Source organism: Anser anser (assembly GCF_964211835.1).
Source record: "Anser anser genome assembly, chromosome: 22".
Classification (NCBI taxonomy): Eukaryota; Metazoa; Chordata; class Aves; order Anseriformes; family Anatidae; genus Anser; species Anser anser.
The window spans coordinates 7594386-7615517 of NC_139743.1; the positions used below are offsets into that span (position 1 = coordinate 7594386).

Here is a 21132-nt window from a genome sequence, read left to right on the forward strand (position 1 = left end):
TCCATTTTGCAAAGGTCTGAAGGCTCAGGGGGTACCGTGGTGGGTAGGTACCCGGCTCCAAGCCAGCTCTGATTCCACCTGCCCAAAGCAAGCAAGAGACCAGGGCAGAGCTCTGGGCACAGCCCTGCCCTCCAGACAACCCCCCGCCACCCGACGCCACCATCCTAAAGTTTTATCCTCTGGAAGAAAGCATTTAGAGAAGGAAAGGCATTTCTAAGAGCACAACGTGTCACTGCCAGGACTTGTGGCTGATCCTCTGCCAAGCCCCGCACGGATCCTGCGCCTCCAGGTACCTCTCGCAGGGACCAGCAGCACAAACCCTCACCAGCAACATCTGTCCCGTCCCTCACTCGTCCTCCCTATGGCACGTACGATTTCCCCAAGACCATGAGGTCGAGGAAAAAACTCAAAAACAAGCAAAGGAATTCCCGTAACGAAATGCTTAACTCCTGTTCCACAAAGGGAGCTCTCTCCGAGGAGCGATTAGGATCAGAACAGCAGCCTGACCGCGCCTCCCGCAGCACTCAGGCACACGTCTCTCCCCGACATCGATCAGACAGCGCTGTGCAAGGCTTGCACCCTCCTGCAATGGGTGCTGAGCACCTTCAAGGATGTATAACAGATTTGCGGTTGTTGCTGGCTTCAGCAAGAACTGAAAATACTGAATTCCTGGCCAGAGGCACTCTCAGCCTCAAATATCAGGTGCAACAATCTTTCAACAGCGTCCTCGGGTATTTCACCATTCTAGCTAAAAAGAAAACAAACACATACGCAACAACAACAACAAAACAAGGCAAGAACTCAGATTGACCTTGTGTGTTCACCTCCCTGCTCCAGCTCATCGTACGTACTCACAGGCGTGACCCACAGACCCATCACAGACCTCCTACCAAGCCCATCGACCCCACCAAGGCGCTTCACGACCCTACAAGCCAACATCTGCTTCCAGGTCACTCAAAGAGAGCTCCAACAAGCACAACGCCCCAGCAAAAGGCATGCTGAGCACCGAAATGCTCCCAGCTCCAACTCCCAGCCCCCTCTCGGAGCCGTCCTTTGAGGAGCACAGCGACGGCGGCTGCCGAGCGATGCTCTAATCAGCACATCTCGTTTCAAACGCTGTAAGGGCCGTGTTACGCCTTGGGATAAATGTGAAAGGCTCCCATTGAAGTAGGAGAGAGGTACGGCACTTCAGAAGCTGGAATTTGGCCTGAGAAAAAAAAAAAAAAAGAGCCACTAAACTTAAAATATTAAAGCGCATTTAAAAACATAATAAGGCAGATCAGCAATCAAACAGAGCAGCTTGCCGAGGGACCGATAAGTGAGGAGGATTCCAGGGGCAGATACCACTACTGAAGGAAGGCCGAAAAGGCCTTGTTTAGAGTCAAAACAGCTTTTGATCCAACGTACAGCACAGAAATTCATTTCTGCTCATACATTTTCCATGAGAGCCGCAGCCCAATCAGCCCTGGTTGGAGCGGCAGCGCCGAGGCTCCCACCTGGAGTGTTTTGCTCTGCCGGGCACTGGGGGGGACGGGAAATTGCTGGGTGACTCAGTGGCACGATGCAAGCTTCGTCCCCTCCCTCCCGGAGGTATTCAAAGCCCTTTTGACTCATGCGGAGGAGGATTCGACCCTGCACCGCGCAGCGGTGGAGCTGCAAGCCCTGCTCCCTCGCTATTCCTGCTGGAATCGGCTCCCAGTTTGGTTTGCTCGTGAAAACATCCATGCAGGAGGCACCGGTCAGCCCACGGCAGCACCCTGAGAGGCTGGCATGCCATCAGAAGGAGTCAGCGCTGGGGACAGGCTGTTGGGATATAGCACGTGGAGATGCTGGGAGGATGGAGGGAGCTCGGCGCTTTTCTTCAGAGGTTTTCTCTGCTTCTTACTCAGCAATTCTTCAGACGCAAGTCACAAACAAGGCAGCAAGGTGTCGAGCTGCAAAGGCTGCGGCGCCTGTTGCTATAGCCCCAAACCTTTCCCCGTCTTCAGAGGGAGGAATCGATACAGGATTTGACATCCATCTCGTGCCTATGAGCTAGCAAGGAGCCACCCGGGGCCACCACAAAGCCCCCTTTCCGTCTTGTGATCCCCCTTCTCCTGGCAATCCCGCAGTGCTTTCAGCTCCCCGAGACAGGCAGGCTGAGCTCGCTCCCAGCCAGCCTCGAGGACTGAAATTTGCCTGGTCTGGGGCAGAAGGCAGGCAGCACCTTTTTCACGTGAGACACCAGAAGCTTGTAGGATCGCCGTCTTATAAACAAAGGGCAGATCGCTCAGGTTCCATCCAGATTTCGTACGTCTTAGCCCAGAATGTTGCTCAGGTCTGCTCAATCCCTAAAGGCTCTGCACAACTCGGGGACACCTCCCTCACCTGCACCCGACCCCTTGGAGGTGCCAAAACCAGCACACGGTGGAGCCAGCACAAGGGGCTGGTGGTGGCAAGCACACCGGGGCTCAGCACACCATGGAAGCGGGGTGGGAAATGCTTCTCCCGGGGTCCCAACAGACCCAGGACCCCGTCCTAGAAGGGGGAAGAGTGGCCCCCATGTGCTAATATCCCAATCACACCTTCCCAGTGTGGTCCACGGGGCTCTGCCAGCCGCAGCCCGCTCTGATCTTGGCAGGGACGTTCCAGCCTTGTTACTTCGGCTGGGGTCAGGGAGACTGAAAACATAAGTGTATAATCCTTTCACAAGTTAATTAAAGTACCCATCCATCCTTCATTCAAACCATTCGCCACGGGTTTTTACAATTAATTATTTGGAACCGAATCAAACACACAAACAAGCAGAAGACACGGAAAGAAAAAGCGAAAGCCGAGCAGAGGCAGGGCGCTCCTGCGGCGGGGCATTAGCAAGGCTCCTCCGCGCACCCCTCCCCTCCCCTTGCCTCCCAAAGTGAGCCACAAACCCCTTTTATCCAGCACGTGGGTGTGTGGGAGGTGTGGGATCTGGTTCAAGTTTCGGAGCTGTCTCGAGCTGCTTCAGCGACCTCGGAGCAACCCCTTCGTGTCCCCTGGCCTTACCGCCAGCGCCCCGTGCCACGAGCAGAGCACCCGGCTGCACCCTGAGCACCCTCCCCGTGCCCCTGGCAGACCCTTGGAGCACAAATGCAGCACAAATACACGATGTAGGAGCCAGGAGGGCTCTTCGGTGAGATGCTGGTGTGCTGGGCAAACAGGAGAAGTGCTCCCAGCACCAGCCTTGCCCAGTGCCCGAGGGCTCAAAAAGCACCAACACCGCTGAGCCCTCACAGGAGCCAAGGACGGGTCACAGATACCACGAGGAGGGCAAACATCTCTCCTCCCGTGCAGGTGAAGGCTTTGGAGGCTCTTTGACCTGCTTTATCTCCTCCCCTCCACAACCTCTCTCCATTTCGGATGCTTTGTTTCGGCACAGGTACACGAGAGGCGAAGGGGAGGCGGGGAGCAGGGAACCATCCTGGCTCTCCGCCGCTTCCTTCCTCCCCTTCCCTTCCCTCTCATTTGCTCTCACAGACGCGCTCTGCCTCTTCTCCCCAACCTCCCTCTCCTCCATGCCCTCCCTGCTCTCCATCAAGACAAGGTTTAATGTCTTTCCATCTCTTTCCTCTTCCCGGGTAAATTGCGGCGAGCCTGCCGGCTGCTCGGGCGGAACACGCTGTTTTATATGCGCCATAAAAGGAGAGAACTCTGTAAACAATATTATTTTTAATAAAATCCTAGGCTTTGGCAGGCCAGCTGCTTTTGTGTCTGTCTTAATTTAATCAGACGATCAGTTCTCTCAAGCAGCAAGAGGGAATGAAAAGCATTAGCAAGGAATCAAGGAACCGGTGAGGAAAAGACACGATTTCCATCAAGTGCTTTCTGGCCCGGTGTGTTGCTATGCGAGCAGGACCGAGTTTTCAGGAAAGCGATTCCCAGCCCGGCTCATCTGAAAATAACTTCGTCAAGGCACGGGAAGGGCACGAGCACACCTACACCTCGCAGTGCTTGGAAAGAAGCCGCGTGGAGGCTCTGTGCCGCGAACAGACCCACACTCCGTGATGCCGTGTGTTGGAGCTGGGCGCCGCGGCTCTCCGGGGCGCTGGCAGCTCGGTGCCCAGGACGTGCCCCGCCTGCTTGGTGGGCTCCCCAGCAGCATGGAGGCGTCCCTGCCAGGCGGCAACGGGCTGGCAGAAGCAGACAATTTCGTGGCACTTCCATTCTTCGAGACCGAGCATCTGCCAGGCGCAGCCACCTCCCTCCCTCCCGCACCAAGCCCCCGCAGGAGCCTTCGCTGCCAGCAGGCTCAAAGCTCATCCCCAGAGCCCTCTCCCAGCCCGAGCCCCTGCAGATGTGCTGCCTCCTTCCCCTGCAGATGTGCTGCCTCCTTCCCCTACATGCGCTGCCTCCTTTCCCTACCTCCTTTTTCTTCTTCTTTTTTTTTTTTTTTTCCCAGCTACAGCAACCTGGAGCAGAGGCCAGGCCTCCCCCGACTTTGTAGCCAAAGGTTTCTCTGCTTTCACTCAAAGCCACAAATCCTCAAGAATGGAGATACTCAAAAATATGAAATAGTAATTGCTAATTACAGGCACAAAGTAAACAAATTAATTGATATTTACTTGTTTACCCGGTTACAAAAAACGTTAATCACTCCGCACAGTTTAATATCTTAAAAATACATGCTAAGGCGCAGCCATAAATACCGCCAGTAAAGCAAACATGGTGCTCAGCACTGCAAAGGAATTAAAATTAGTATTTAATTACAAGAAATCGCTTGAAGTTCTTTTGCTACCATTAATCACTTTCAATTACGAATGTAATTATAAGTCATCTTTTCTCTTTGGGTGGTCGCTGCTGGGACCCAAAGCGGTGACCCCGTGCTCCCGGAGGGAGAGCCACGCTTTGCTTGCCGAACGCAGCTCCTCGCCGACAGGGCTAACGGGAGCCCCTGCGGAGCACCGAAGTGCCACGGGCGTGCAAACAGGGCGAGGAGGAGGAGGAGGAGGAAGGCAGCATTACTCCATCCCCTCCCCGCTTGCACCGGTTTTACAGCACTGACTTCAATGGGTTTCTCCGCGCCCCGGCAGCGCAGAATCAGGGCTACGGAGATAGATCGATTGATGTGAAATACATCCTCAGATCATTAAAGGATGGAGAGGACAATGCTATCTCTTGCTACGAGGCAAATCAAAGCCTAGAGAGCTCCCTCCCGCAACACAAAGCTGGTCGGTGCTGGGTGAACTGTAAGGTCCCTTCCAACCCAAGCCATTCCACGATTCGATGACGCGGGGCCAAAATCTGCCCCCGGCACCTCTCTGTGCCCACCCTGCCCTCCCGTTTCCCCCAGGGAGGGGGTTATTACCCAAACCGGCTCTACCCACATAGTGCCACTCTGCTTCAGGACACCGGCACCCTGCTAGCTGTGCTGTCCCCCCCCCCGACGATGGCCCTGCAGCCTGCTTCTGGCACCGCGAGGCACTGGAGGCGACCAAACCGCAGAAGACAACCCAGAAAATCAAATGGAAACGTACCCTTTTGGTTCCCTTGGCACTTCTGCACAGGGAATGTGATTAGACTGTCCTTATCTTTGTGGGAACAGTTGTTAGCAATAATGAAATCATCCAGCCCTTTTCTTTTTGAAATCCAGCCACATCCTTTGGCTCCAGGAAATAGGGGCAGTGACATGTGCTGTTTTCATAAAAAGCCACAAGACAACATATTTCAGTGCAATAAATTCCCTTCCCTCAAGTGAAGAGCGGAGGAGAAGAGATTTCAAGGACAGGAAAAGTTTCAGCCAAAATAAAAAAAAAAAGGCTGAGCTGTACTTCTGCCCATCCCACACCGAAGCTGGCTCCTTGCGGGAGGAGGAAGGTCGGGAGCTGACAGCACCGCGTGCCGCCCCCTCTCCCCATGCTCCCAAGCCCAGCCAGAAGGAGCAGCTCCCTCGATGACAACAGGAGTCACCCGTGGGGCTTCCACACCCACTCGAAGCTCGAGGTGACAAATCCCTGCTGGGAAAGCCCAGCCCCTGAGGGATGCTTGCTCCTCTCCCGTATCAGCCAAGAGAGGACTCAGCCAACAGCTCCCACCGGAGGCCAGCCAGGGCTTCATCCACGCCTCATCCTCCCTGGGCGCCTTCGCCGCTTGGTTTCCCATCCAGACCATGACCCCGATTCCCTGCCAGGTCCTCCTTCCTCCTCCCTGCCCCACATCCCCGAGCGCCTCCTAATTAGCGGGCTGCGTTTCGCCGTCACTCGGCTGAGCCTCCCCTTCCCTCGGCTCCCCGCTCGTTCCGTTCGCCGAGCTAATTGCTGAGCACCCGCACCCTGGGTGTCTGCTGCTGTTGGAGAAGATTAGTATTTTTACAGAGGGGGAAAAAAAAAAAAAAAAGATTAAAAAAAAGAGATTGTGTTTTTTAAAGCAGATGAAAGGAGAGCCCAAGGAGATGTGCATTTGACTCTCAAACACGCTCCTTCAAGTCTCCCTCAGCAGTACTTAAAGGCGTTTCCAAAGCAAGACTTTATGAATGCGAAATGAACCCGGCGCCTTGTTCCTCTGCCACAAGAAAGGGAAAAACTTATCTTTTATATACAATATTTCCTTTATGGCTGACACCGCGCATCACGCGTTGCCACTGCCGGCCCCACTTCAGACACAAAACGCTGACCTTCCCAAAGTCACGGGGAGGCCGCTGCCTCGCCGCGCAGGGTCGAGCATCCCGGCTGGGCGCGAGCGGCCACGCGTCGTTCCACCCGCTGCTCTCCAGAAAGGGCAAGGGGAAAAAGAGCACGAGCGGGGACAAGTTGAAAGTCTTCCTTTCGACTGCTGCGAGCTCGCGTGCCCCAGCCCAGCCTGGGACGCTCGCAGGGAAGTGCTGCCTGCCGCAAAGCTTTCCAAGGGCAAGAGGGATGCAGGTTGGGCAGGGGAAGGATGAACCAAGGGGGAAGTGACAGCACCTGGGACAAAACGCAACGCTCCCCATGCAGCCCTGCAAACCTTCTGTACCATCGAGGGGTGCTGGCTGTATTTTCAATGCGATGCCCAGCACCTGAACTCCCCAATTGAATGAAGGACAAGCAGCGAGCACACCCGGGCACGCAGCATCCAAGCACCTTTTGCAACCTGGGTCATCTAGCCAAGGCCACAAAGGGCTCCTGCAAGCAAAGCCGGCACAACGCCGTGCCACGACTGCCTGCTGACCGAGCTGCGAGCCCCAGCTCGCCCCTGCTGAGGATTTCCAGCAGGGCCGATCCCTTCCTCCACTTTCCCTACCTGTGAAATGGGGCAGAAGCGCACCCGGCATCACACAAAACGCTGTGTGCGGAAGCCGGGCCACGCTTTTAGGAAAACACCCACCCAGAGGAAGTCTTGGGAGATTTAATTAGCTACCGTCTGTGCTGTTTGAGCTTGTTAGGTGCTATATAATTGCTTAATATTATTATTATCTCAGCAGGTACAGCAGTTTGTTAGGGTAATGATAGTGACTGACATTTCCCTGGCATCCTTCATCCCGACCAGATCCCATATTACTCCCATAAAACACTCTTCTGTCCTGATCCTCCATATGTCTCCAAACTGTCAACAGGATCATAACTGGCTCCGCGTTGCCAAAAGGCATAAAGGCACACAGAAACTTGCCCGAGTTGTTGGGACGCATCGGAAGCTGAGCTAGGCCCGGCTCAGATTTGCTCCAAGAGCACCCAAATCCATACGGATACACGGGCTCTCCTTCAACGCGGACTGAACCTGCAAGAAGTGGTCCTGGAAGCCACAGCACCCAAAATCCACCCAGGCAAAGGAAACAGAGCTGCACCTCCCGGCAGGCAGCAGTGGGTGCCACAACCCAACCCCAGCGTGAAAAATATATCCCAGGGACAGCCGAGCAGAGGGGCCACCGAGTGATTAATTGGAGACTATCAGTTTGGGATAGGTCTCTAAATTCTCATTAAGTCAGGTGCTGAGGCATCGCACATTAATCCAGAACATTTCCCCTTCGGCCCAAACAAATAAATAACTGTTGTATAATTCAGGGAGAGCTGGGTGGAGCCATCTCTCTCCCCCCTCTCCCTGTCTTTTTCCAACTAACCAGTGAATAAAACATCGCCCGCAAATCTATTAGGCTAATTTTAAATCCTGACAATTTAGCAGCACTTCAGCAAGATAAGAGCCATTTATTAAAAGCCACAGTTCATTAAGCCAAATGCTGCTGGCGTATTTACTCAGAGAAGCGGGGCCGGGCTCAGCTCCCACCAGGACCAGGGCTCCCCGGGGGAGCAGCAGCAGCCCTCAGCCCGCCAGCAGCGAGGCCAGCACAAACCTGCACCCAGCCAAGCCTGCGAGGGGCTGCGGTGCCTCCCCAGCCCTGCCGGGGGCACCCATGGGTGGTGCCGGGGGTGCTTCGCCCTGTCCTGCTGAGCAGGGGGTGGTCACGGAGTGTGCCAAGGGGTGCTTGGCATGCAGGGCTGGGAAGTGTCTCCAGGAGCTCCGTCAGGGATGTCCCCATGGCTGCACGCAGGTTTTATTGCATCTGAAGCGAGCCCGGGCTACGAAGCCATGCCCCGTCACCCTGGGACCCCTCCTGAGAGCATCAGAGCTGGAACCCGGATCAGACACGCACCCCTTCAGAGCCGGTCCCGTTAATGGCAAGCACAGATTGGCTTCAGACAGGGGACGACGGCTTCCAGCAGCAAGCCAAGAGGGGGTTGTGTGAGAGCTGTTGTTTGCCAAAAGCTACCAGATTGCACCCAGAGCTTTCACTCCTCCAAGCTGCCGCTTGACATCTCTGTTACGGCCCCTCTGCTGTGCCGTTGCGTCAGCTCCCGGAGCACCGGGGGGCTGTGACAATGACAGGGGGGCTTTGGGACACGGGGAAAGTGCTCGGGGCTTCCCACTTCCAGGGGGCAGCAGGAAAGACGGGCTCACCACTGCACAGCCCCACGCCTCCTGCTCTCTGGGATGGCTCTTAACCTTCAGGATGGACAAGCGCGACGCTCCACAAGGCACCAAGCGGCCACCGCAACCACAACCCCATAAAACCAAGCTGTGGACGAGCCAAAACCAAAGTCGCCCAGCAAAGACCTGCCCAAATGCAACCACAGCTGCCTAGCAAAGCCCCCGGCGCCGAACGAGCTCCGTGTCAGCATCGACGAGCTGGCAATTCCCCTCCGGGACCTCCTCGCCGCTCGTTCCCCCGTGCTGCACGGGGCTCTGCGGCTGGGGAGGGATCACAACGGGCTCGGTGGTACCCGAGAGATGGAGACACAAGGGAGGGAGCCGTGCCAGCATCGCTGCGAGGAGCAGGCAGCAGAGGGCAGTGAAGAAATCCCATCTCGCAGAGTTTGTGAGTGTAATTCATTCCAGCGGGAGACATCCAAAAGACTTTATCAAGTGCAATTGTCCCACTGCGCCTTTCACCTGCACACACTTGCAAGATAGTCTGGAGTAACTACAGAGTCTCCCTTTACAGTCATAGCTGAAAGGAGCATTATAAAGGTGAATTAACATTTTAAAAGAATGTAAAAAACCCAGAACTGTTCTAATGATGATTAATGGGAAGCTATAAGGGAGGCCATGACCTCCTAGTGTCATTAAATGGATTGGCAGGTTTCTGAGCATTAATTATAAATAGCCACAGGAGTTCTAGTGCTTAGCAGAATGATGATAAATCCATGACACAGGCAGAGGGACAAGGAGCCAGGAGCACAGCGGGATGTGCGCCCACGTGTGCACACGTCAGCGTGCAAGGAAATGTGGGTTTGCACGTGTGTTACATGCAGGAGAGACACCAAAAGGGAAAAGTGTAAGCGAGGCCATCTGAGCACACTTCTGTGTTTGGGTGGATACGAGGATGGAGAGAGGGAAATGGGTAAATGATAAATTAGGCCCTGCCAGTCAATCACATTTCCTAAATGTTTTATATCCCAAAAGCTATAAAAGCAATATTCCTTTCTGGCCTTATTGGAGCCATTTCTGTAAGGCAATTGCATCTGTTTCCTTGGGGATTTAAGCTGAACTGTGCCTTGGCTTTTTTTTTTTTTCCACTCCCCTTTTATATTTACTCTCTAGCCTGCTACCAAAGAAGGGTCAGAGCGTGCATACAAATAGGGAGGAAGAGGGAAAAACAAACAGCCCCGAACCAGTGACCGGCAGTGATGCACAGACAAGTGGCGGCTGCGAACTTCTCCAAATTCCCCAGCCCATTAGCAAAGGAACGGCTGCAATCGTCAGCGGCCGCCTGCGTTCTGAAGCAGTCTGCTCTCGGCTTAACATTTCCTTTGCTTTAACGCGCGTTATTCTGCAATTGCACAGATATTTCAGGGCCCTGCGTCCCGGGGCACTGCTGCGTGTTTGCTGGGATGCGCTCAGACTGCCCAGGCTTTGCAGCGCTGCAGGAGCAGCAGTGCCACGCTCCCGCTAGCCATATTGCTATTGCGAGAGCCCTCGGCGGGATGCTCGGCGATAAAAACCCAAATCCTCCCCAAACGCCCAGGGGATGCCGCGCGTGCTCCCCAGGCTGCGGGAGGTGAGCTGTGCGCGGGCGCGACCGCGGGAGCTCGGCGCAAAATGAGAGCCAGCAGCGTGTCAGAGTCCCTGGAGCGCCGAGCCCAGCCTATTTATCCAGGAGCTGAATAAATACACAGGATGAATTGAGTGAGGGCTTCAGGTTCCTTAATGAACTCTCCCAATGAACCGCATCGACTCCGCAGAGCAAAGTCCCCTCTTGCTGCCCACGCAGAGAACAAAAGGCGCTGGGGAGATGCCAGGGGGGCAGCCCCATGCCAGGGCACCCAGAAAATCCGCCCGGAGGCTCCCAGCATCCACACTCCATCACCAAACCACCTGTACCGGAATGCAAAATACCCCTGTTTCCATTTAGATTTAAGTATCATTACCTCGCTGGGCTCTTCCAGAGGAAGGCATTATTTCAGCTGATTGGAAAACGGTGGCGAAAGAACAGGTTCTCCATACAATTTTCTTCATATCCTATTAGTTGCAATACAATTACAGCGAATACATCAATTCTTGGTCCCAGCAGCTCCTGGAAAGAGCCACTATTAAAAGCTGACTTATTAATGGAATTGTACATCCAGGATTAATCGGGCCGTGTTGGCCATTTTCATTTCTCACTCCACAAGTGCTTTTGTTTGCTTAATAGGCTGAAGTAACTTGAGAATGACACAACTTAGAGCTTCCCCCATTTGCTGTGCATATCGCCAGCAAATTTAATCACTCTTTATTTTACAGCGTTGCTCGGGGATAAAATCTGGTACGTGCCACCGGGGAAATCCATAGAGCAGTCAAGACGAGGGGTGAGGAGGGAGAAAAGGCAGTTTCCCTTTGGAAGAGCATGGCAGAGCCAGCAAGGGGAAACCCCTGATTGATCCAACCTCAAAAATCCCAAGGGGATTTGCAATACCAAAACCAAGTGATGAAGCAAGCTGGTAGGAAGAGAGCCAGGCTACCTCTACGGTATCCTATGAGTGCTTTGAAAGCCTCCAGCTGCCCCAAAAAGAGCAGCCCCACCCCCCCAAAAAAAATCACCCCAAAAAAGAGCACCCCTGCCCACTCCCTTGGAAGTCCTATAAGCCAAAGGCAGGATGCCAGCCCCATTTCTGCGGCTGGGAGCGAGCCCCACTGTCTCCCAGCGCAGACATTACCATAGAGGTGAAGTCAATGCATGTTGAAGCATGGTAATACAGTATGACTTTCCCCTTTAATGGAATTTTTCTAGCCCACTAGGAAAAAAAAGACTCCATTAGCCATACTACAAAGGCTCCTACTTATTAGTATTTTAGAACAGCGGCAAAAACATTTCTTGAATCTAATTATTGCTGACAAATATGAAAATTGAAATCAAAGTTAAATTTTCAGCTACAGTGCCTCATACAGCAGCAGCTCGCCGGCTCCCAACTATTGCATCAACACATTTATTCTGCTGAGGCGGCTGCGGAGATGGGCCCCCCCCCAGCCCACCCCTCCGTCTTCGCAGGCATTAGCTCTGACATATTCATCTCCGCAGCCGGGGCCGCGGAACTAACTCGGTGTGTTTGCCAGTCGCACACGAGCCTTGCAAGGGGCTAAAGGCGAAGGGAATAAGGGGAATAAGGGAATAAAAATTGTGTTTTTACGTTTTTGTATCCAGCTTCGCCCTCTCCCACCCTGCTCTCCAAAAAAAAAAAAAAATAAAGTCATCGGGCGATTTTAAATTCCTCGAGATAGAGGATCTGGAAGGGAGGGGAGAGAAGAGGGGGAAGGAAAAAAAAAAAGCCTTGTCAACATATTTCCTTTCTCCTGCCTCCCCCCCCAACATACTGTAAAAATCAATCCCCTTTGTCATTTTGCTCTGCTTGTGTGAATGTTTAATGGCTGTCGAGGGAGATAATGATTGCTGCTAGGAAATTCATTTCAGATTTGCTATTTATAAAGTACTTGGTGCTCAGGTGGGAAATTAACATAAGGAAGGGGGAAAGGGACCGAACGGGGAAAGGAAAGCAGCAGGAGAGGAGGGACGAGAGGCACCGGGGCGGCAGGAGGGATCTGCGCCCTAAAGGGGGATGTGCCCAGTATCTGCCCCTCTTCTGGGGTAGAATAAAAGGGTTTGTGCAAGGTGGGGATGCTCGCGGTGGGGTCCCACAGGTGCTCCCCGGCACGCTGCCCCGTGCGCATCCTGCATCCCTCGCGGCCACGGGTACCCAGCCCCTCATGGGTTTTACATCTGGGTGATGCCCCTGCACACCTTCAACCCCAAACCCCTCCACGGGTCCCGTTCCTCTCCTCCCGGGCTAACCTCGCCTCTCCCGGCTCTCCCCAACCTGTTGCTGCAGGAGGGTCCCAAATCCCGAGGGAACTCCCCGGGGTAGCGCAGCCCCCGGAGCCCCGTGCAGGCAGCGCAGCCATGGAGTTCCTAATTCATCGTCTCAGAAGTTGCTTTTCACTTTCTGATTTTTCAATAATAGGCTTGGTAGGAATCCCTTAAGCTGCTGAAATAAGCTGAAAACCGCTTTTCCCGCCATTTACATAAACACAAGTGGATCAGAAGGAATAATCATAGTTTATGCATTATTTTGGGGCTTTGGAGCCGGCTGCTAACGTGACGGCAGGTTTTGAAGCTGAAAACATACAACAGGAAGCGTTGACGCGCGGAAAAGCAGCACAAAAGGTAAACAACAAATTACACAATTTTTTTAATGTTGCATTCAGTGACAGCTCGGCTGCCCGGGCCCCTCAGGTGGCTTCTACGCCCCACCAGCATCGTTCCAAACTGGGCTTCATTAAGAGAGATGTCATCAGGCAAAACCCAAATCCACCCCTCGCCAGCCAGCCCCGATGCTCCTTGGCCCAATATCAAAAACCCCGGCACTGGCGTTGGGGATTGACTTTGCAAGAAGTCTCGTGTAGGCACCCTCTCATCTATACATACCATCTGTCCTGCAGAAAGGGAATAAAGCCTGCAAACAACCAAACCAACCCGGGAACTTAGCCTTGTTCACCAGACAGCCTCCTAAAGAGGAGGGGGGGTTGGAAAAAGGCACGCTTACAGGGCGAGATAACATTAGGGCATTAATGAACCCTGCTGCACTTCAAGCGCTTGTCGGGCTTCCAACGAGGCGGGTTGGATTTGGCTTTCAAACCAGGTCTTTAAATCAAGAACGCTGCTTCTGACAAAAATCAAAACATTAGCAGAGGATCTGTTTTGAAGAAATAACAATAAAAAATGCAACAAGGCTCGAGACTCGAGGCTCTTTTGATAGTGCTGGAATACTGCCTTCAGATTGGTTTTTTTTTTTTTTGCTTGAAATAACTTCACAACTTTGTACATAGGCTTCTGTAAGCTCAGAAACGGAAGCAAAATACTTCAAATCAATCCTTAGTTTTCTCAGATTTTTCTGTCACTGGGAATTTGCCATCGCCCTGTTTTGGAATGGAAAAAAAAAATACTCTGCTTCATTTCGAGTACTACATATTTTCCCGTGGTGCTTCCTACTTCCTAGCAGCTGTGCTTTCCCACCACGAGTCACGGCAGGCGAAGGATTTGGGGTGCTACAGGCTCCTTCCCAAGCTGAACCAAGGCTTCTCCAGGCTTGGTGATGTACAGTAGGGGAAAGACCCCATTCCCCAGGCAAACGCAGGCCAGACCGAGGAGGGGAAAGTCGGCACCCTTATGTTAGACCACCCAAGGAAGGGAACGGGCTTTGCAGAAGCTGTGCCAGCTCCTATCAGCATCTCCCCAGTGTTTGAAAGGAAAAAATCCAACACTGCACACAGGGTGCCCGCTAACAAGGGCTTTGCTCCTGCTCGGAGCCGCACTCCTCGGCTGCATCGTGCCTCTTTGGGCTCCCCTGCTCAGCAGGCGGGAGGTGGAGGAGTCGGAGGAAGGGAAAGCAAGGGGGGAGGATGCCAAGAAGGGAACATTGTCTTTAGTGGGAACAGTCAACGGGACGAGGGGGTCGAAGGGTCAATTAATTTACAACGGCTTTCAGCATCGGACATATTAACTGTAAGCGCATCAAAAATCCATGATATCCTTCTTGGCAGGAGATAAGAGAGCACGGTGAAGGCAGCACCTCTGATTTATTATTAACCAAGAGCAAGGTGTGTGCTTCGGGAAGGAAGAGGGAGACGGCTAGCAACTCCAGGCTACCGCAGCTGCAGCTCCCAACATGCCGGGAGCACAGGGCATGTGATGCCTGCGGGATGCAGCACCTGCAGAATGGCCCCGGGGTTAGGGTGTCCCAAGGGATGCATTCACGGAAGGCTTTTTAATTATTATTTTTGCCTATTAAAGCTACTAAAGGCATGAGAAGCTGCAGGCGTGGAGGTACAGGATGCTGGCTGATGATGGGAGACAGCAGCACGGCTTGGGCTTCCAGTGCAGAATCCCAAAACCTGGCATCCTGCTCCTCTTGGCCCCTGTTTGAAACCAAGAGCTCAAGTCCAAGTCGCAGCTCCGAGGCAGCTGCAAGCCTTTGCCATGAACATCTGAGATGGATCATGGCTTGGTCCCACCGAGTGACAGGAGATTTGCCACCGCGCATCAAAGTACTATCAGCAACACTGAAAAAAAATCACATTTATCCTCTTCAGGGCTTTGCCCTAGGAAGGCACCCCTTGGACTGGGGAACAAGCAAAGAAAACGTTGCCCTCTCCTGCCAATTCTGAAGTTTGAAAAGGAAAGACAAATGCAAAAGAGCTTTTTTCTGATCCCCCAGCCAAAAAGATGTCCCCATATGGTGCTTTGTGTGCTGTGGGGAGGGCTGGAGCCCACCTCGCCAGGCTGACCACAAGTTGCTGGAAGCAGCTGCTGAGCCATCCCCCTACACCTCGGCTTGTTGCAGAAAACAGCGAGCCCTGCTTGCTGACTTGACCCAGATCTGTCAACTGATCCATTTTTCCCCATAGGGAAAAAATAAATTGGGGAGGGGGACCACAAATATGGATATTTTTAAGCAAAAGCAGCAAGGAAAATAAATGAAGCAGACATTGGGAACACTGAAAGCACTTGTCTCATGCATGAGTCAGGGCTCGCACAACAGGCAGATGGAAAAAAACCATGAGCCAGGGTTACTGTGATGGTCAAAATGCCTACAGAGATAAGGCAAAGAGTGCTTAGGGGGCATCCCAAAACTGGTTGCGTCCTCCAGAGCACCCGGTGTGGCCAACTGGGGGCAGGAGGGCTAGACAAGCCTGGTTTGGCCAGGCTGGGACAGTCCCAAAGATGCTTCAGAAATGCTGCTGCACCAGAGGAGCTTTGTGCACAGCAGCTAGCGTGACCCAATCTCTGTTTGATGACTGAGGCTCCTAAATGCTGCTGTAGCTACAGCATGAACCAACCCTAGGTTGAGTTCCCCACCACACTGCACCAGAACCCATCTCGTTACAAATTGCAACTCTTTTAATGATGAAATCTCCCCTATATGTTGTGCAAAGCAACACAAACAGCTTTGCTGCCCAGCCCACCATTGCATGAACAGATCCGTGTCCGCGCACGGAAAGAAGGAAGCAAGCAACAAGGTCTGCACGAGGAATCCCCCCCTGCAAAGCTGCTTGGAGCACCCACGGCACAGCCACCAACCCCCACCACCACCCTGAGCCCAGCTCTCCCGGTGCCATCCCAGGGCTTTGCGCAATGCAGCCTGCTTTCAGAAGCATCCTTTTCATGGCAAAGGTCTGCCTGGGTTCCTGTTTACTCTGCTGAGTCTTAAAAATGTGCCAATTAATCCCATGCGGTGGCCTGATTTCCAGGGGTGCCGGATACCTGCTTACAGCTCCGGTTAAAATCAACAAGAGTGACAGATGTTGGGCAACGCTCGAAACCAGGCCATTGAGTACCCAGACCGCATTCCCCTCCTTTTATGTACTGCATATAACTGGGTTATCTAATCATGTAGGTATTGATTATTGCTGTTATTACCTATTAAGTAGCTATTTTCTGCTGTTGGGGGGTGAATATCGTGTTTCATTGACCCGCACGGTAACCGTTAACCACCAACGAAGCCACATCTAATATTTCCCCCGGGGAACAATAAATCTGGGTATTCACAGAAAGACGTCGATACACATAATTTTTCTTATACACATTCATTAGTGCAATTACCTTCTTGCACGAACTGCCAGAAGGTTTCCCCCCCCGCCTCCGTGGAGAAAAAGTCCTCCCACGACGTGCAGCCCCGACCCGCACCCAAATCCTTCTCCTCCCTAGGGACATGTCCCCAGGCCAAATCCTGCCCTCCAAGCACACACAAACCCAGCCCGTGGTGCTGCTCATGAGTTATCTGCAACCCCGCCACACCGAGGGAGCAAATGATTCTTCCAAACGAGGAGCGCTCAGCATACGCTGCTGACATATGCTGTTGTTTTACATACCTAGTGCAGCGCGTATGCTTATTAGAATAAGGTCTTTATGCTAATTTGGAAATCAACTTCCCATAATTCTTGGCTTACAGATGCTAAGGGCCCGGCTAAATCTTCTATGACCTTTTAGCCTGGTTAATCCTTCTCGGCACGGTTGAGCGAGGAGTTTTCTTCTCTCTTCCCCCTCCCAAGAGCTGGGGTGGGATTTTTGCACAAGCCCCCCCCCCTTCCTCAAGAAATCCAGGTGGTTAGGAGCAAGGGACACCAGGAAAGCACTAGAGCACCCCCATAATCTAAAACAGGGCAAGAGGGAAGAGAAAATGATGGGTCCTTGAACTTTTGATGCTCATTGCCACTGCTTTGTATCAAACATCAGAGCTCCACAAAGACAACAGGAGCTGTGCTGTCAAAGGGGGGGCTCGCTCCCCAGCGCCTGGGGATCTCCTGGGGGCACCTACAGGACTCGACACCCACCAGTCCTTATTTCGGGGGCACCTTTCCAAAGGAAAAAAAAAAAAAAAAAAAAAAAGAAGAAACACAGGAAAGCTGCAAAACTTGGACGACCTATGGATGTTTGGATGTTTGCGTAAATACAGATGGTCAAGCACCTATGAATTACCCCACTTCACACTCCTCTCTACTCTCAAGCACCCTCGCGAACCACTCTCCTTATTGTTTGTTTGGCTGTAAAAAGGTAAATGACCTGGAGTATTGATAAACTGCTGCAGAGGGCAGCACAGATCTCTTGAGCCGTTTGGAGTAGATTTGTGCAAAACAGTTGTTTTTTTTTTTTTTTTTCCTGCATAACGATAATTTTCACATTTTCCACCACAAAACAGTTCCACTTTTGTACACGCAGCCAGACAGAAAAGTTAAAAATGCAAGGCGCTCTGCGGCTGGCAGCAGGGCTCACGAAGCAGCAGCACCCGGCTGCTTTCGTCTTCGGCAACGCGCACACGGGCTCGATCCTATGCATTACCTTTGGGGCTGAACGGCCCCTGGTTTCTCAAATCCTGCTTTGAAAGTTTTTGCTAAAAAGCAAAATTATTTTGCCTGGGAAGGTTATTTCCTTCAAACGACTCCTGCACACACAGTTACGCAAGAAGTCCTCCCGGGGGGGGATCTCCTTCCCCCCAACCACGCAGCGCTGACAATCCAGCATACCCAATGCCTCCCTGCCCCAAAAAGACCCAAACTTCTCCCTGCTGAGTGCTTCCCGGTGCGGTGTTTTCCCCATCACCCCCCAGCTCTGCCCTGGCCCCCCCCAGGGCAGGCCGTGATGCAGCTCCCAGCTTCCCCCCACCCCGGCAGTGACTCAGGGACTTGTGGCACCCACATCGCTCCTGCGCGGCACGGCTGGGCGCAGGGGGGCACGGAGGATGCTTGCCTGGGGAGGCAGCCCGTTCCCCCCCCCCACCCCCCAAGCCGCTCTGCTGCTGCTGAGGGGAATAAAAATCAAGGAGAAGAAAAAAAAAAAAATCAACTTTTTGATCTGCAAGCTTTGATGGAAGCAGAGGGAAGAAGCGTGAGAGATGAGCAGAGGCAGAGAATAAGGCTGCAAGGAAGCCAAAAGAAAGCATTAAAAGGCACAGATTCTGCACAAGGGAAAGCGGGGGGGGGGTGAAGGACCGACGGCCACCCCTCCGGGGGAGCCCCAGCTCCCCACCACCCAACCATTGAGGTGGCAGCAGCGGGGAGCAGGGCTCCCAGCCCCGGGAACCCCCCCCGGGAGCGGGGCGCCGTGCCCAGCAGCGCGAGAAGGCAGCCGCAACCCTTGGAGCAGGAGGGAGCTCGAGGAGGGCGAGCGGGAGGAAGGCGAAGAGGAGAAATGCCTCGGCGTGTGCCGTGCATGCTAAGCAGCCCGCGCCGGTCGATATGGCACGGGTGGCTCTCCGCAAGAGCGGGCCCAGCCTGCCCAGGAGAGAGAAGTTTGAGCGCGGGGCTGCTGCCGGCCATCTCCCCCCCGCCCCGAGCCGCGGGGGCACAGCAGCCCCCAGCCCCGCACGGACGGGGGCTTCGCGCCCCGCTGGGATCCCGCGGCAGAGCGGCTGATGGAGGGGGACCAGGCAGGGCTGCTTTGGGCGTGCGGGTGCCTAAATCCCATCCCCGACCCCCAGCAGGCTGCAGGGCAGCACAGAGCGGGCCGGCCCCTGCTGCAATCCCCCTCCTCGTGCAAAAGGGGCAGCACAGGCTGACCCCACCCCCCACCCCCCACCAGGGCTGCCTGCACCCTGTAGATGTCCCCCAGGGGCAGCCAGCACCCCCGGGACCATCCATCCCCAGCACCAGGCGTGCAGCCCAGGCTGCCTCTCCCCTTCCCAGCCCCGCAGACAGCCCGGTGCAGGATGCGGCCCCATCCAACCCCCCCGACCCCCCCCCCCCCCGAGGTAACCCCGCTCCCACAGCCCCTCCAGATGGCTGCGAGGAGACTAACGCAAGCTGACAGGCTCGGCGCTGCCGGCCAGCTGGGGCCAGCTCACGTCTCCTCCTTCCCCCCTCGCTTTTTTAACATTAACATAATTTTTTTTTATTATTTTATTTTATTATTTTTTTTTTTTGAAAGCCCCCTTAAGCATCATCCCCAGGGGATGGAGGGGACCAGCAGAGCTCACCCGGGACACGCCAGACACCCAATTCCCCAACTCCCCAGCCCGGGGCAGGGCAGGCAGCACTCGGGGCTGCACCGAGTTTTTGGGACGACCTTGCAAGCGGGTCCGGCAAAGCAAAGGGGGGGCGGGGGGGACAGCACAGAGGGGCCCCGACACCCCTTTTACCCCCCCCGCCTGTTGGATGCATCGCTCCTGCGGGAACTAAGTTGAGCTGCCGGAGATGGCAGAGCCATTTGGCACCACCCAAAATGAAATAAATAAAATACAAATTGAGCACCGGGGCGGGTGGGGGGGGGGGGGGGTGCTCCTCGAGAAGTTCCCAGCACACCCTGAGGAGGGGGGGGGCACGAAGAGGGTGATGCCACCGCACCGCAGCCCCGCATCCGCACCCCTGCAACTTAACATCAGGCTGGGGACCCCCCCCCCCTTATTTTGGGGGGCTTCTCGCCCTCTCCCAGCCTTTCCCCCCCGATGCTGCCGGGGGGGGGGGGGCGCGGTTCCCCCCAACACACCCCCCCCCGGCTCCTTGGGGCTGCACCCCCCGCAGCACCCCCGCCCGGCCCTACCTTGGGAGAGGAGGAGCGCGGCCATCCCGGCGAAGATCACCCAAGAGACGGGGTGCTGCATTTTCGCCTGGGCCATGCTCACCGCGGGCTGCGATTCTCCCCCCTCCTTCCCCACTCGCTGCCTGCCGGGGAGAGGTTTAAAATCCAGCGTTTCCCAGAGCGGAGCGCAGGTTTCGGGGAAGGGGATGGGGGGGGGGGGGGGAAGCGGGGAAGGAAAAGGGGATGGGGGAGAAGGGGGGGGGGGGGGAACGGGGGGGGAATAAAATAAAAAAAAAAATCGGGGAAAAAAAAATCCGCGCCGCGGGGCGGGGGAGGGAAAAAAATAAAAAATAAAAAAAAGGGGGGGGAAAAAAAAGAGGGAAAGGGGGGGTCGGAAGGGGCGGCAAGGTGCGAGGGACAGGCGCTGCGTGCCCGCCGCTCCGGCCCGCACCGCACCGCAGCCGCCGCTCCGGCAGCGCCCGCCCCGCCCCGCGCTCATTGGCTCCGGGGCCGCCGCCGGGGCCGCCCCGCACCGCTCCCGCACCCGTCCCGCGGCCCCGCCGCCCGCTGGCCCCGACCCGCCCCAGGGGGTAGGGGCATAGAGGGGGGGGTCCTCGGCGCGCAGCCCCCCGGGAGGGTAGAGCAAGGATGGGAGCAGGAGGCGCGCCAAGGCTCAGCCTCCTCCTCCTCGCGTGAGGAAGGCTGCGTGTGGGTCACCCGCGTGGTGATGCTCACATGGGTCCCCTCGGGAGCCCCTTGCCATGTTCCCCTCCGATATCCGCAGCCTGTTTCACAAAATAACCCTCCTGCTACCCAAACCATCCTGGCCGGGTCCAGACAACCCAACCCATCCATCCATCCACCATTCCCAACCCAACCCATCCATCCATCGCCCCCATCCCATTCATCCCTCCACCATCCCCAAACCACCCATCCCATCCCTCCACCACCCCCAACCTAACCCATCCATCCGTCGCCCCCATCCCATCCCTCCACCACCCCCAACCCATCCCATCCCTCCACAACCCAACGCCACCAGCATGACGCCAACCAGCCCATACACATAAGGCCCCCAAGACCAAAATCTTAATTTTTCTCCAGCATTTGTCCAGCACACAGAATACTAGAAGCACCGAACCCCGAGAATCCCGCCTGATGAAACCCAGATA

General features: G+C 54.7%; 1 protein-coding gene across 5 annotated transcripts in view; it reads right to left on the reverse strand.

The window, feature by feature from the left end:
- The window catches only part of NTM (neurotrimin), a 343561-nt gene that overhangs the window by 307955 nt on the left and 14474 nt on the right, over window positions 1-21132 (reverse strand). The window contains exon 1 of one of the 5 annotated variants that reach the window (XM_083808749.1): window positions 19985-20443. The exons of 3 other annotated variants lie outside the window; for them this stretch is intronic. In XM_083808749.1, coding sequence (XP_083664875.1) covers window positions 19985-20060 — 76 coding nt within the window. In that variant the 5' untranslated portion in view covers window positions 20061-20443. Of the gene's footprint in view, window positions 1-19984; window positions 20444-21132 lie in introns of those variants that run through there. One more of the 5 variants, XM_083808743.1, reaches the window with a different exon arrangement.